Genomic DNA, 15706 nt, shown 5'->3' on the forward strand with positions numbered 1-15706 from the left:
TGGTCACCTAAGCAGCACAAATTTGCAATGAAGAAAGCACTAGAACAAAAACTAATTGGACCAATGGAGGAGTCACATACCAAGGAACAATCCCCCTAAGCAGTTTTGTGAGAGATGCTTTGAGCAAGGAGATCGAAAATCGCAGCAAAATGAGCTAGAACTCGTGCTTGAGATGGATATTGGTGTTTGTGGGAGGAAGGAGTGTGTGGGTGCAGGAATAAGTGGAGGGGGCCACCGTGGGCCCACGAGGCAGGGGGCGCGCCCAAGGGGTAGGGCGCGCCCTCCACCCTCGTGGCCAGGTGCTTGCCCCTCCTGCTGTGTTCTCAGTGCCAGATATTCTCAAAAATTCTAGAAAAAATCATATTCCATTTTCAGGGCATTTGGAGAACTTTTATTTTCAGGGTATTTTTATATTGCACGGATAAATCAGAAAACAGACAGAGAAATACTATTTTTACTTTATTTCAACTAAATAACAGAAAGTAGAGAGAGGGTACAGAAGGTTGTGCCTTCTAGTTTCATCCATCTCATGCTCATCAAAAGGAATCCACTAACAAGGTTGATCAGGTCTTGTTAGCAAACTCATTCCGATTAACATGGAACCGGAGAAATTTCGAATAACACTATGTTACCTCAACGGGGATATGCACATCCCCAATAATAAGAATATCATATTTCTTCTTGACAGTAGGAAGAGGAAATTCAAAACCTCCAAAAATAATCGATGGAATTTTTCCAATAGAATTTATACTATGTACTTGAGGTTGTTTTCTCGGAAAGTGTATCGTATGCTCATTACCATTAACATGAAAAGTGACATTGCCTTTGTTGCAATCAATAACAGCCCCTGCAGTATTCAAAAAGGGTCTTCCAAGAATAATAGACATACTATCGTCCTCGGGAATATCAAGAATAACAAAGTCCGTTAAAATAGTAACGTTTGCAACCACAACAGGCACATCCTCACAAATACCGATAGGTATAGCAGTTGATTTATCAGCCATTTGCAAAGATATTTCAGTAGGTGTCAACTTATTCAAATCAAGTCTACGATATAAAGAAAGAGGCATAACACTAACACCGGCTCCAAGATCACATAAAGCAGTTTTAACATAATTTTTTTAATGGAGCATGGTATAGTGGGTACTCCTGGATCTCCTAGTTTCTTAGGTATTCCACCCTTAAAAGTATAATTAGCAAGCATGGTGGGAATTTCAGCTTCCGGTATCTTTCTCTTATTTGTAACAATATCTTTCATATACTTAGCATAAGGATTTATTTTGAGCATATCAGTCAAACACATACGCAAAAAGATAGGTCTAATCATTTCAGCAAAGCGCTCAAAATCTGTACTGACGATGAAATTGAAGATACAGTTGCAAGGCAGAACTCTCAGTTTCTTAGTGGACTCAGGGAGTACCCACACATTCCTGGATGGTGCTGTGGCTGAATTGCTGCAAGGAGTTTCTGACAGGCCAGTGTCTATGGTCCAAGTGGCCAATGGCAAATTAATTCCATGCTCTAAACAGTTGGTGAATGGTGAGTGGACTTGCGGAAATCACCAATTTGTCAGTGATTTCAGAATTTTTCCGTTGGGCTCTTACGATGGTATTTTAGGGGTTGACTGGCTGGCTGCTCACAGCCCTATGCAAGTCGACTGGGCAGCTCACTGGCTTGCTTTTAAACAAAATGGCAACACTATCACCTTAGTGGGAGAGGATGCTGTCTTTCCCTTGTGTGCTCTGTTGGAAGTGTGTGCTCTGTCAGATCACATGGAAGATATTCCTGTTGAAGTGCCAGTGGAAGTTCAAGCTCTGCTCCAGAAATTTTCCTCATTTTTTGAAGTTCCAAAAGGTTTACCACCTAGAAGACAATATGATCATACAATACCCCTTATTCCTGGAGCTAGCCCAGTTTCTCTTAGACCATATAGAATTGCTCCTGCATTGAAGAATGAAATGGAAAGACAGGTGCAAGAAATGCTGGACAATGGCATTATCAGACACAGTAATAGCCCCTTTTCTTCTCCTATCATCATGGTGCAGAAAAAAGATACCACCTGGAGGCCAGTGATTGATTACAGGCATTTGAACAATATTACACTTAAGGGTAAATATCCTATTCCTGTTATCGACGAGCTGCTGGATGAATTAGCTGGGTCTCATTGGTTTTCAAAGCTTGATCTCAGAGCTGGCTACCACCAAATTCGTATGGCATCAGGAGAAGAATACAAAACTGCCTTCCAAACACACACAGGGCATTATGAATTCCTCGTGATGTCCTTTGGTTTAACCGGAGCACCTAATACCTTTCATTTTGCTATCAACAGTGATTTTGCTCCTGTCCTCAAACGCCATAGGGAAAGAAGTTTGTTATCACTTTCTTTGATGACATCTTAGTATTTAGTGTCACTTATGAGCAACACTTATAGCATCTGGAGGAAGTGCTGCAAGTGCTCAAGAAACAACAATGGCAAGCCAAACTGTCCAAGTGTGATTTTGCTAAGCAGGAAGTCAGCTATTTGGGGCATATCATAAGTGGACAAGGGGTAGCAACAGACCCTTCCAAGATCGACACGATTGAGAAATGGCCTATACCAGTATCTGCTAAAGAAGTCAGAGAATTTTTAGGTTTGGCTGGGTATTACAGAAAATTCATCAAGCTGTTTGGAGTTATCAGCAGGCCTCTCACTAATCTGCTAAAAAAGGGAGTGATCTTTCGTTGGACAGATATGGATCAACAGTCTTTTGTGGCCCTTAAGCAAGCCTTGGTGTCAGCCCCTGTCTTGGCTCTCCCAGATTTCTCTAAGAAATTTGTGATTGAAATTGACGCTTGCGAGATGGGAATTGGAGCAGTCCTCATGCAAGAGGGGCACCCCCTGGCATATGTGAGTAAAGCCTTGGGGCCCAGAAAGCAAACCTTGTCAGTTTACAAAAAGGAATACCTCGCTATACTGCTTGCTGTTGATCACTGGCGTCAGTACTTGCAGCTCACAGAATTTGTGATTCACACTGACCAACGTAGTCTAGCCAGTCTTTCTGAACAACGATTGCATACAGTCTGGCAAAAAAAAGCTCTTACCAAGCTGTTGGGTTTGAGCTACACCATTTGCTACAAAAAAGGATCTGAAAATGGGGCTGCAGACTCTTTGTCACGTCGACCTCACTCTGACGGGGACATGGCACCTGAGATACAAGCAGTTTCATCGATTCAACCACTGTGGCTTGAAGAAATCTTATCCAGTTACTCCAATGATACTTTTTCTCAAGGGCTGCTGCAACGTCTGGCCATTAATCCCGAAGCTGACAAGAAATTTTCTCTGAAAGTTGGTTTGATCAGATGCGATAAGTGTATCTGGGTTGGCAGTTCTCCTTCATTGCATCACAAGATTGTCAGCGCTTTCCATGATAGTCCGGTTGGGGGTCATTCAGGGTTTCCAGTGACTTACCGTCGAGTTCGGCAACTGTTTCGCTGGGCTGGCATGAGTGGATTCATCAAGCAGTTTGTGCAGCACTGCCTTACTTGTCAGCAAGCTAAGCTGGATCGTACCCCTTATCCTGGATTGCTACAACCTCTTCCTATACCTAAAGTGCCCTGGGAAATGGTTACAATGGATTTCGTGGAGGGATTGCCCACTTCAGGCAGGTACAATTGCTTAATGGTGATCATTGACAAGCTTTCAAAGTATGGCCATTTTGTCCCTCTACATCATCCTTTCACTGCTGCTACAGTGGATGAAGCGTTCCTAAATTCAATATACAAGTTACATGGTATGCCTCTATCCATTGTCTCTGATCGTGACCGCATCTTCACAAGTCTGTTTTGGAAGGAGCTCTTTCATAAAACAGGAACAATGCTTCACCTCAGTTCTGCTCGCCACCCCCAGTTGGACGGTCAGACTGAACGCGTAAATCAACAAGTCGAGTGTTTCTTACGATGTTTTGTCAGCGCTCACCCCTCACGTTGGGCTCAATGGATACCACTTTGTGAGTTCTGGTACAACACGAACTGGCATTCAGCCACGGGTTCCACTCCATTTGAAATTATCTATGGACACCCACCTCGTCATTTCGGTCTGAATACAGATGATGCTATTCAGTCAGCAGACCTGCAACTATGGCTATCCCAGCGCCAAGTAATTTTGGATTCAGTGCGTCAACATTTGCTGCGAGCTCAACAGCGTATGAAGGCGCAAGCAGATAAGCACAGGACCGAACGTACATTTGTTGTTGGAGATTCAGTTTTTCTGAAGCTGCAGCCTTACCTTCAATCATCAGTGGCCCCGCGAGCAAATCACAAACTAGCTTTCAAGTTTTATGGGCCATTTCAGGTTGTGGCTCGTGTGGGAGAGGTTGCATATGAATTGGATCTGCCTGCGTCCAGCCGTGTTCACCCTGTATTTCACGTTTCTCTGCTCAAGAGAGTCCTGGCACCAGATACTCAGGTTCTACCTCGACTTCCCTCTCCTGATGATCACCTGCAGGTACCGGAGCAGGTACTGCAACAGAGACTGGTGCGCCGTGGCAATGACATTGTGGTTCAAGTTTTGATCAAGTGGAGTGATTCTTCAACTGAGCTAGCCACATGGGAGGGCAAGGAAACGCTCAAGCAGATGTTTCCCCGTGCACCGGCTTGGGGGCAAGCCGTGTCTAAGGGAAGGGGGATTGTCAGCGACCAAGCACCCCCTGAGGACCCAGAAGCGCAGGAAGAGCAAGCAGCCACCTCATCCAGGCCCCGTCGCAAGCCTCAGCGGCCCGCTAGGCTTGCTGGGCCTGAATGGGCTCAAGTCACCGCGTCCACTACTTAAGCCAGAGTGCGTGTGTGTGTGAGGGGGTGGAAAAGGATGGCTGGAAGCCGGGGCACGGCTTGTGTGCTGGCGTGTGTGGTGTGAGAAATTCCCCAATTCATCTTCCTCCTTCGAATTGTAGATCGAGATGTTGGTAAATCTGCCATGAATACAAATTGAGAGTTGTAGTGTTAACAAGAAACTGGCACCAGCTATGGCTAATTATCTACGTATGCAGTGCTCAAATCACACAATCTGATGAAGACTGCGTAACCTTTTTGCTGACATCTACAATCTGATGAGGAACAACTCACCGGTAAGAAGGCCGCCATCGGTACTTGCCGATGTTTAACTAGTGACTGCGAGTCAACGAAGGTAACCTGCAAAAGATCATGTGCATGTGTTTGTCAAGAACCAGCAAGAGCGAAATCGAGGAACGCCTTAAATTCGTCATGTTTCAACATCATATTTTTACCTGTTCTTGGTCTTAACTCTTTAAGGAAGATCTTGGAGAGAGTCTCAGGTCATGACAGGTCTTCTTCAAGTGTCATGGCAGAATACTCCCTCCGTCCGAAAATACTTGTCGGAGAAATGCATAAAAATGGATGTATCCAGAACTAAAATACATCTAGATACATCCATTTCTCCGACAAGTATTTTCGGACAGGGGGAGTAGATAGGAATGTGCCTTGAGTTCCTGCAACAATCAATATTTTCTGTTAAGGCATTGTTCGAATGATCGTAACTACATAGCAGCTCCAGAATATAAGAGAACATTCCAAGTACAAAGTTCAATGCAGAGTGTGCTGTTCAGAGCACGGAATCTTAGACCAAGGTCAAACAAAAAATTCACACATTTATCAGCTGGCTCAAAAAAAATACTTCTTTTCCCTACAAAATACTTACGAAACGTGGTATGTGGTGATTGCAACACCACTAAAATGACAACACGACTTCAGACCAATGCAGAATAATATGCCCACTAACAAAAGGTGACCTGCAGCAAATGCAAACAATTAAGTACAGAAAAACAAGCAGGCAAGGCATAAATCTAATTTTATTTATATTTTCGTCTCTTCTCACCAGGCGAAACCCCGGATCACTGATTAAAGATTCTTCTGGCTGTTATTTTTGTTTAAATCCAGGACACGACAACTCGACAAGTATGTTCAGCAGAGTAGATAGGTGGTGAGATATTGTAATTTATGACGCAGCGCCATTGTCATTAATCATCTGCTCCCTCCGATCCATATTAATTGTCGTTGATTTAGTACAAGTCGCTGATTTAGTACAACTGGATTGGAGGAAGTAGTTTTATTTCTCTGCCGGAAAAAGGCAATTAGCTTCGGTCGATCCATGCGAAAATGAGGGCAATGTTAACAACAAGGGTACGATACAGTGATTGGTCCTTGCAAATGATTGGCACCACTCTCTTACCTACTTTCTTTTTGAAATACATCTTACTACCAAAAATTTAACAGCAAACTTTAGCCAGACAGGCAACAAGCGAATAGTGATATGCATTTCCGAGTTTATTATGGACAGCCAATGAAATTTACATAACTCTTCCTTCAAGAAAAAGTTTACATAACTCAACAAGTACCTTAGCCAGGATAGTTCAGATATCATCATAGCATTAGAGAAATGTGAAAGAGACATCGCCACAGAGCCGTGTGGCGAAGCGAATACAGACATATCATTACACGACTGACATAGAGGAATGGCCGGGCACAATCGCACACAAAACCGCATTTGCTCGGGACGAGTCAATTGCAAGAAACTACCACATTTGCGGCTAGGTTTGCAGAAAACCACCAAGTCACTAATCCGTTGCAAAAAACACCGCAAAATCTCTAATCTTATTGCAAAAAGCACTGATCGGGTGATTTGGTCCCTTTGATTGCTTTCTGACAAGTGAGGCCCGGCTGTCAAGAGCTGACTTGGCAAACTAATGTCATACACACCCCTGGATCTAAAAATAAAAAGCAATCAACCCCCTTGCTCTCAATCCCCCTGCTCTCGATCCCGCCGGCTCCCGTCACCGCCGCCGTGCCTTGCTCCAACCTGACGATGTCGCCGTCGATGTCCTGAGCCGCCGTGCCCAGATGATGGCTTCGTCTGCACGCAGCCGCCGCGGCGACATCCTCAGTAGAGAAGGGCAGCAGCGGCACCCTCAGCTCCATGGCGGCGGGAGTGCTCGGCCCCGTGGCTGCTCGACGCCGTGCAAGCAGCGGCAGCAGCTCGACACCGCTCCTCCCCGGCTCGACGCCGTGCCCGAAGCAGCAGCTCAGAGCAGTTGGGGACGTCGTGCGGTGCACCACCACCAGGGGCTGGGCGACGGGGCTCCATGACGACATCCTCCTCCTCCTCGTGGCGTCCCCTCCCGTGCCCACCGAGGCGTCCCTGCTCCTTTCCCCCGCTGTGGCCCCCTCCTCCGCGCACTCGCCGGCGCCGTCTCGTCCCTGCACTCCGCCACCGCGCCCGCCCCCGCCCCTGCCGCCGACAAGGAAGGAGACAACGACGATGTTGATTACAGCAGGAAGAAGGGCTAGGCCCTAGCAGGTTAGGGCAGCGCCGACGGGTTAGGTGAGGTGGCCGGAGCCGGAGTCGGCGCCGGAGGAAGGTCAGTCGCGCAGGGGAGATGTGAGATGGGTCACGAGCGCAAGGGAGGGGGGGATGGGTGGGGGGTCTGATTGCTTTTTTATTTTTGATCTAGGGATGTGTATGTTAATTTTTTGCCATGTCAGCACCTTACAATTGGGCCCCAGTTGTCAGAAAGCAATCAAAGGGACCAAATCACCCGATGAGTGCTTTTTGCAATAAGATTAGAGATTTTACGGTGTTTTTTGCAACGGATTAGTGACTTGGTGGTTTTCTGCAAACCTAGCCGCAAATGTGGTAGTTTCTTGCAATTGACTCGCTCGGGATACTATTAGCTCCTGAGCTGTGCAGCCTATAGAAAAGGCTACCACCAACCAAATGGATTGGCTTGCTGTTGTGAGTTGTTTGACGCCGGGTACGTGCCGAAACCAGTATCCAGAAAATGGTTTACCGCAGGGCTGCAGCTGAACTGGTGGATCGGACAAGGCTGAATGAAACCAAATCAGGGCAGAGTCTAACTTAAGTCAGTATACACCACACAGAGGGCAGAGAAATCATAACTAAGCCAAGCAGGAGCCAACCAGCCAGACAAGCCAAGCAAAATCCTGGTTCGTGACGACAAATCATCGCAACATTCCAACCAATCGAACCAGGATCGATGCCACGGGAAAAGAAAACAGAAGTTCAGGAGCACTCACCCCCTCTTCTCCGTCACTCCCTCCCTCCTCCTTGCCCTCGCCCTGCTCCGCTCCAATCACCCTGTCCAGCAATGTTGGACGACCAGATCTCAGAGCTGATGAAGAAAAATCAAGAACTAGTACTACGAACTACTGAATCCTAACCGCTGGCGGAGACGAGTCGCTGAGGTCGCTGCAAGGTCACCTCCGGGTCGTCTTCGAGCTCGCTGAGCCGCTCCACTTCACCTCGGAGTCGTCTCCTCCAAGTGGTCAGAGAGAAGCACGCCGCCGCCCGCCGCTGTCGCCTGAGACAGAGGAGAACTGGAGAGAGAGGGGGAGCAGGAGGAACGAGTTTTTTTTTTTTGAGAAAAAGGAGGAGGAACGAGTCGTCTTCTCTTTTCGGTGGTGAACGGGCTACGCGGCCCATTCGAAAGCCCGAAACACAGCGGCGGCCCACCAAAAACTAGCGGAATAAAAACAGGACGCGCACGAACCAGGTCAGACACCGAACGCGAGCGAGCCAGCCAGCCAAATCGAGCCCCGTTCCCCGAAACCAGGCGGCACCACCACCACCCACCCATGGCCTCCCTGGCGGCGAGATCCGGCCTCCGCTCCCTGGCGGCGCGCGCCAGGGCCCCCGCCCCGGCCACGGGCGGACGCCGCATGTCCTCCTCCGCCCACGACGACGCCTGTCCGTACACCTCGCGAACCCTACCTCCCTCTCTTTTACCCCGATTCGATCGGCCGTTTGACACGGATTTGGGGATTTTTCTCGTTTGGTTGATGATGATTCCTCGCAGATGAGACGGCCAAGTGGGAGAAGATCACCATCATTGGGGCCGTCACCTGCACCCTCCTGGCGGCGTGGAACCTCTCCAAGGGCCACCCCCACTTCGACGAGCCGCCGGTCAGATCTCGCGCCTATGCTGTATATTTTCGGGCCTCGTGGCGGCCGTGGCCCGAGTCTGATTTGTTTCTCGTGTTGCAGGCCTACCCCTACCTGCACATCCGCAACAAGGAGTTCCCCTGGGGTATGAATTGCCTACCCCTTTCTACCCGTGCCCATTTCAATGCCTACTTCTGTAATTTCCTCCTTGGTTTGACTGTCTGCGATGTGATCTTTATCAAAAGTGACATGGTTTGATTGGATGCGATATGTTTTGGGTTAAAATGGACGGGCAATATGTGTATGCCAGATTGTTCTAATGTATAGCTGCATTTCGTTTGATGGGTTTCACATTTCCTTCTAGGTAGATTGTGTGTTTCATTTGTTAGTTGGATTCAGCTGTACATAACTCACTGAAATACTGAATAATGTTAATGATTGGCATACAGCTATTTTGAAATTAGCTATGAGCAGTTACCCTGTTGTACTAATTTACAGGAGTTGTTTCAGTGTATACTGTAATAAGTGTTTTTCGGGGGTGCGACGGTGTTTAGGTCATTATTGTGCTCTATCCAAGAGATGTCGTTTGTCTATCCTGGAAGCCCTCAAAGAATAGTATAAATTTTACTGACCCGTTGAATCATTACCTTAATTTCTGCTCTATGCCACATCAAGCAATTCGTTTGTGACTTCATGAATGACTTTTGTATGAAAGGACACGCTTAGCTGGGTTCCCTGAATGTTTGCGAGTCTCTTTGTTGCCTTAACCTATTTTATGGATGTTCATGCTTACACATTTTAGCATTTGGGTATGAAGGTAAAGAAAGGCATATTAGTTCCATGTTGGACCATAGAACTTCTTTATAAACAAAGTGCAAAGCTCTTCTTAGCTAAACAAGTTCTTAGAATATTAACTGGAAAACTCTCCTTGCACCTTTTGATGATGCAAATCATTTCAACATGTGCTTTGTACACGTTGCGACTATCTGACCACAAATTTACTGTGCTCTGTGATAGAGCTTTATTAATGCAGATTGTACTTGCATCATGCTTTAGATGTTCATTCAGCTGTACAAAGTTACAAACTTCTGCTACTGCCTCTTGTTTTGTGGGATGTATTTCTTCAGTCTTAAACAATTAACCTAACCCAGTGTGTTGCTTTTTTTGTTGTTGAGCTGAGTCTGTTGCTTATTAGTGCCATTTCTGTGTGCTCAACTACTTACTGCGATTATGTGATCTATTCAGTTGCTACGCCCTGATTCCCTCATGCCTAGCATGGGTGATGATAGAATCTAACCCTCTTGATCTGGTAGTATCGTGTTATTCCTCAAGGATCATTGGATCTTTGCTAGGAACCCCTTGAAACTTTATGTAATAGATTCCATGAAGGAGAGCCATAGTAGAAAACATGACCATAAGTCCACGGTGCAACCTTTGTCATATTTTGAGCATTACAGCATTGACTCCACTACTCAAGTATATTGGTTGAACTTTTTTTCCCATAAAACAAAGACTGTTACTAGATTAATTTAATCAGGTATTTTACAACATAAAGAAGTTAGGCTATAAATAGTTCGCATGATTGTTATACTTTTGTGCCTGCTAAATGTCAAGCAGGAGGTTATCTTATTGGTTGCACACTTGCACTTAGTCCCAGTTTATGCTATGCTATTGATTATGTTTTGCATATTTCTTATTCTCACATGTCTTAAAATTCTACGTTGCAGGACCCAATGGCCTGTTTGAGGTCAAGCACGACCATTGAGTACTGAATAGTGCATCATAAGAAGTCGGTGAATGCTTCAGTAAAATTCTCTGTTTGTTCCAGTGGTTTTTTTATTTTCATTGCGATCTATTTGTGGCAAGAAATAAGAAAGACAAACTCTTGTGTTGACAATCCGGAATTGACTGAATTGTGTCTACCCTTTTTTTCACATCAATGATCTATGTGAGACGATTGTCTTGTCTTGCCCAGTTTGACACACCGGTCATTATAATACTCCAGTGTAATGCTCAGCTATCTGGATGAACTTCTGTCCCAATACATACATATTCACCTCCTAATGCTTATGATTTCCGTCTTGTTCGAGGTGGAATATGGTTGTTTATGTGGCGAGTAAGACGACACGAGATTAGACGGCCATGTAAAGCAGTTTAAGACCACACAAAACTAGCTTTGGTTCTTATAAACTGTTGCTGCAGATCAAAACTGTTGCTGCAGATCAAATACTGTGATGTTTGCACTAGTACTCTCTGTAAAGAAATATAAGATCTTATATTTCTTTACTTAGGGATTACTAGTGAATTATTGAATTTGCAACCAGCTTTTGGTTCTATAATAAAGTATTGCTGCTAGCTAACCAAATGCTCAAAGGTAGTTAAGGGAATCTATCGTATCTCGTGAAGTAAACATGGCTCTGGGGCAATACGAACAGCAAATGTTTTCCAGATTATAACAAACAGAAACACAAGCTAATCTAATACAGTACCTTGGGAGAGAAGAAAAAGAAAGCAATGTAGGAGTAGTCTGCAAGAACGCCGTCTCTGCAGCATCTCTCTGGAAAGTGATGCATATCTCTGGCGCTTGTTTGCTGCCCTGGTGCGATGAACAATCATGAAGAAACCTTCATCATCTCATGCTGTGCCTACATAGGATTCATAGGCCAGAAGAGAGAGCAGCAGCAGCAGCATAAGAAACGACCCCTGTTTCCTGGATATGAGGGGAACTGAATTTATGGCGCTATAAATAGTTCATCATCATCATCAATAAAGAATGCGGTCCATTCTCTCAATACCTTTTTATTCTAATAAACACATAATAAACACATTATCAGCACGCTCCCGAGAGCGATTTGGCGAGAAAAAAAGCGACGGGGGGCAGCGTTTCCCGACGACGGAGAGCTCGTCCTCGAGTACCCTCGTACGCGAGGCGCGACAAAATCCAACTCGAACCCCAGAACATATTTGTCTTGACTGTCTTTCCAGTCACACCATCGCACGTTTCAGGCTTTCACCTGCATTGAGTTCAGTCATATACAAACGTGGAAATGAAACCAAATGATCTCACATCTTACAACTATAATTTTGTCCACCACATGGTAGAATCAAGACTTGATCCCACATCTTACAGATATGATCATGTCCATACTACATGCTGCATTGTCTTTTCCCTTCCTGAAATATTTACTTACATATACTTGCGGCATCAGCTGCATTAAGCTCAGCCACATACACACAGGTAAACCAAGGCCCGCAGACAACAAATGGCCACTACTTTGATCTTACATTTTACAGATACATACTATTGTCCTCATTACATCACATGCTCTACTTTTTCATTTATATACTCGCTGCATCCCCGCATGGCTGTTTCTGGAAAATGCCATATCCTAAAACTCTGCATCCATATCTGCGTCTCCAACTCTCCATGTTCCCATATCAGTGCTTCTTAGATGGCCATGTCTAGAAGCATAAAAGTCAGACAATTAGCAACAGTTATGATGAAGAGACCAATGGAGAACAAAAGGTGACAATGAGACAATTAGAAACATCTCATTTAACTCATTTTTATATATGTGTTATAACTCACTCTTTACAGTACCAGCAATAGATTTTGAAAAGCCACATATGTTGTAAAATGCAAAGAATATTCATAAAAGTAGCATACTTAGCTACCTTCGAATGGAGAATTTAGCTACCAAGAAGAAAAACATGTCCTATAACTTTTTTCATGTAAGATCATCCCTTGTCATGTCAAGCAAACAACACTAGGCCAAAACAATAAAGTCTAGCAGAAAATTGGTGTCAGGTATTCTTTTATTTTCGCGAAAACACAAAGCTTGCATATCATTCCATTTATAGAAGTTAGAGTGAGTACAAGAGGTGGTACAATACATGGCACGGACGCAAGAGGCGTGAATATGATGCCCAGAGCAGAGATACAAGGGATGCTCGGCCCAAACAGAGAAAAGCACAGCTAAACTCACCGCCCTGAGAAGCAACCCGAACCAACAACTAGATGACCAATCCAGAACCCAGGACGCCGCGAGCAAACAAGACAACGCCTTCACGAAGGAGAACGACACCGAGATGGCGTCGCCGTCCGATCCACATAACTGGACCTAGGGTTTCCCCTGATGCTAGAAGAGGGCCATAGATAAAGGCCATGGCAGTGCCTCCAAGAAGGGGACGGCACCCGTGGGTCGCCGCTGCCAGCATAGGAAGCAGGGATGCAATCCCAAGCCATCAGAGCACAAATCAGAGAAGAGGAAGTCGGGCATAGGCCGGAACCGCGACCGCAGGAAGGGGATGTGAAGGTGGCCGTAGACCCAGACGAGCCAGGATCTGGAGGGGAGGGCAGATCCAGGCCAACGGGACCGGACAGCAGGGTCGCCAGTGAGCCCAAGGAGCTGGAAGGAGACACAGCTCCAGGAGCGTGTCCGAATCAAAGAAGTGCCGGTATAGACGGCCAACCAAGGGCACCAGCAGATGTCAAGTATTCTGTCTTAAATAAAAAGGATCCCGAGACAAGAAATTCAATTTATCCTATGTGCTACAAATGTAATACGCACCAGCAGAAGGGGTCATGAATGACAAAATCACAGTTATTTCACAAAGTATGGATTCAACAGAAGTTGTTTTTATGGAATTACGATTAATAACAAGATCAGAACAGATATTAAGAGATAAAAGTATAACCAGCTTTGAGGTTTCAAACTTGCCAGCTAACTCACTCATTTGACATCAAATTTGGTGTTAGATAAGTTTTATCAGCGACAATTGCTTACTCGATACAAGTTATAGGTGAAAATTTCAGAATCACAATATCTGTATTCAAGCAATCTTGTACAGAACATAACTAGATTGGGTTACTCTATGATATAAATATACTAAGAATGAGGAATTACCTGGCGGATAGAAACTCGTGAAAGGATGACATTGTTTCATAGAACGGGTTCCATTAAGTTTCCTGGATTGCATTTGCTTAAGTTCAAGCATGTAGGCACTGTCATCCACATAGAGGATGATCACATCGTTATCTTCATCATACCCCAGCACTTTGTCTTGCCACACCTTCCTCCTAGTCTGATGAGGGATCCCAAGAGTGCTATGCATTTCAACAGTCTTCCGCAAAAACCATGTGGCAATACCCTGAGAGTTAATCACCCTCTGCCAGATCTGAAGGTTCGGGAAGAGGAATATGGCTATGGCTAGGCCATCGGCGCCGTCCTCAGGCTTGATGATCCTATAGTTGCCAGATTCATTCATACCAGGAGGCCCCATGATGACAGCTAGGCTCTGCATATCCAAATCAAACCAAAATATGGCATTGCACGAAAGCAGCCAATAGAGTGTATTACCAATAAGGGTCGCGGGAACACTATCACCATGGAGCTCGCATGGATACTTTGTTGATATGATATTGCTCCATGTGTCAGTCTCCGAGGAAAAAACACAGGCCTGTGGTTGATGATCTCTTCTGTGGGACACCAGGACAACCTTGAAAGGGCTGCAATGACAGTGGCCGTGCACATGGTCCTGCTCGCCAGCAGCACAGAGCACCGCCCCGTAGAGGATGGACGGCGGCCCGAATTCGGCAGGAACAGCCAGGTAGCGCTGCTCACCGGTGATGGGGGCGAACACAATAAGCTGCCTTAACACCCGGTGCAAGGCAAGCACGCGGCCGCCACGGCACCCCAAAACTTCAAAGCCACGGGAGGCCATGCCGAACGGGATGTGGATGCGCTCAGCAGGGACACGGTCGGGAGGGTGCAGGATGTCCTGGTTGAACACGATCTTCCGTCGGCGCTCGAAGAAGCCGAGCAGGGGCGGCTTCCAGCTCCTGCGGCGGGCTTGGAACTGGCGGATGAAGTTGGGGTCGGTGGCGAGGCCTCGCCAGCGCCTGGAGACCAAGGACGCGAGCAGGCGGGACGACGGCTGCGGTGGCAGAAGGAGAAGGATCTCCCAAAGCATATCCAACGGCAGCGACTCGCACGGGGCGGGGGGACGACGGCCGTTCCGCGGCGTATCGCCGTCGCCCGGCAGAGGGACAGGCGCCTCCGGAGAGGTGCGGCGGCGGCGGCGGCGATCCTCGCTCGCCCCGATTTGGGAGCGGCGGCGGCGGCCGGGGCGGACCAGCCCATCATCCTCCTCGCTCGCCCCGATTTGGGAGCGGCTACGGCGACTGGGGCGGGTCACCGCGATCTGGGAGCGGCGGCGACTGCGGCGAGCGCCGGCCATTTCGGCGGCTTCCTCGCTCGCGCCGATTTGAGAACGGCTGCGGCGGCCGCCTGGGGAAACCCCGTGGTAGGTTTTCATTCTGGTGGTGGTTGTTATTCGGTCATAGACGACTCCGGCGAGCTTTCACGGCGGCCGTTCAATCGGGCGCCGCCAAGGGGGTGGGTAGGGGTTAGGGTTTTCTTTTCCGTTCCAAGGGCGAGCTTTCACTGCTACAAGTTCTTCTCTGGAGGCCCCACCTGAAGACTAGCTGCGCCGTTGTCTTGCTGGGCCAAAGACCCGCATTCCCACAACACCCAGAAAGCAGGTTGAGAACTGGGTTTGGCCTCATTCTGTTTGGAGAATTTTCATAGAAAAACACACACACAAGAATAGATGCATTGGGTTTGTAAGAAATGCTTACAGGAATTTCATAGAAATACTATTCGTTTCCTGTGTTTTTGGAGGAAACTACACATCGCATCCACGTAAAGCTCATTTTTTTTTACGTAGGAACAAGTCAAGACAATTCCTTGGAAT

General features: G+C 46.6%; 2 protein-coding genes and 1 long non-coding RNA gene across 4 annotated transcripts; 1 reads left to right on the forward strand and 2 right to left on the reverse strand.

The window, feature by feature from the left end:
• Nucleotides 1-3400: 3400 nt before the first annotated feature.
• Nucleotides 3401-5784, reverse strand: LOC123122976 (uncharacterized). The gene is made up of 4 exons (XR_006460443.1): nucleotides 5693-5784; nucleotides 5262-5483; nucleotides 5101-5166; nucleotides 3401-4946 (listed from the first exon to the last, which is right to left on the reverse strand). It is a non-coding gene; the product is annotated as an uncharacterized lncRNA (long non-coding RNA).
• A 2760-nt stretch (nucleotides 5785-8544) lies between these two features.
• Nucleotides 8545-10884, forward strand: LOC123122978 (cytochrome c oxidase subunit 6a, mitochondrial). Of its 2 annotated transcripts, XM_044543368.1 has the most exons (4): nucleotides 8546-8755; nucleotides 8865-8971; nucleotides 9053-9095; nucleotides 10678-10884. In XM_044543368.1, the coding sequence occupies exons 1-4, from the start codon at nucleotides 8644-8646 to the stop codon at nucleotides 10713-10715; spliced, it is 300 nt and encodes a 99-aa protein (XP_044399303.1). In that variant the 5' UTR covers nucleotides 8546-8643; the 3' UTR covers nucleotides 10716-10884. The 2 variants fall into 2 exon arrangements, with proteins under 2 accessions (XP_044399302.1, XP_044399303.1); XM_044543367.1 differs by lacking the exon at nucleotides 10678-10884 and having other exon boundaries at nucleotides 8545-8755; nucleotides 9053-9223.
• A 1165-nt stretch (nucleotides 10885-12049) lies between these two features.
• On the reverse strand, nucleotides 12050-15488 carry LOC123122977 (uncharacterized). Its single transcript, XM_044543366.1, has 2 exons — nucleotides 13858-15488; nucleotides 12050-12412 (listed from the first exon to the last, which is right to left on the reverse strand). Exons 1-2 carry the CDS (start codon nucleotides 15266-15268, stop codon nucleotides 12399-12401), a joined length of 1425 nt encoding a protein of 474 aa, XP_044399301.1. The 5' UTR covers nucleotides 15269-15488; the 3' UTR covers nucleotides 12050-12398.
• Between the last annotated feature and the right edge of the window lie 218 nt (nucleotides 15489-15706).

This window comes from Triticum aestivum, chromosome 5D, assembly GCF_018294505.1.
Source record: "Triticum aestivum cultivar Chinese Spring chromosome 5D, IWGSC CS RefSeq v2.1, whole genome shotgun sequence".
Lineage (NCBI taxonomy): Eukaryota > Viridiplantae > Streptophyta > Magnoliopsida > Poales > Poaceae > Triticum > Triticum aestivum.

Bases quoted from the DNA above. Each gene is read 5' to 3' on its own strand.
- LOC123122978 (XM_044543367.1), top strand. From the start codon at position 8,644: ATGGCCTCCCTGGCGGCGAGATCCGGCCTCCGCTCCCTGGCGGCGCGC. The intron at 8,756-8,864 runs GTCCGTACACCT...GATTCCTCGCAG, and splicing joins CTCCGCCCACGACGACGCCT to ATGAGACGGCCAAGTGGGAG. The intron at 8,972-9,052 runs GTCAGATCTCGC...CTCGTGTTGCAG, and splicing joins CCCACTTCGACGAGCCGCCG to GCCTACCCCTACCTGCACAT.
- LOC123122977 (XM_044543366.1), bottom strand. From the start codon at position 15,268: ATGAAAACCTACCACGGGGTTTCCCCAGGCGGCCGCCGCAGCCGTTCT.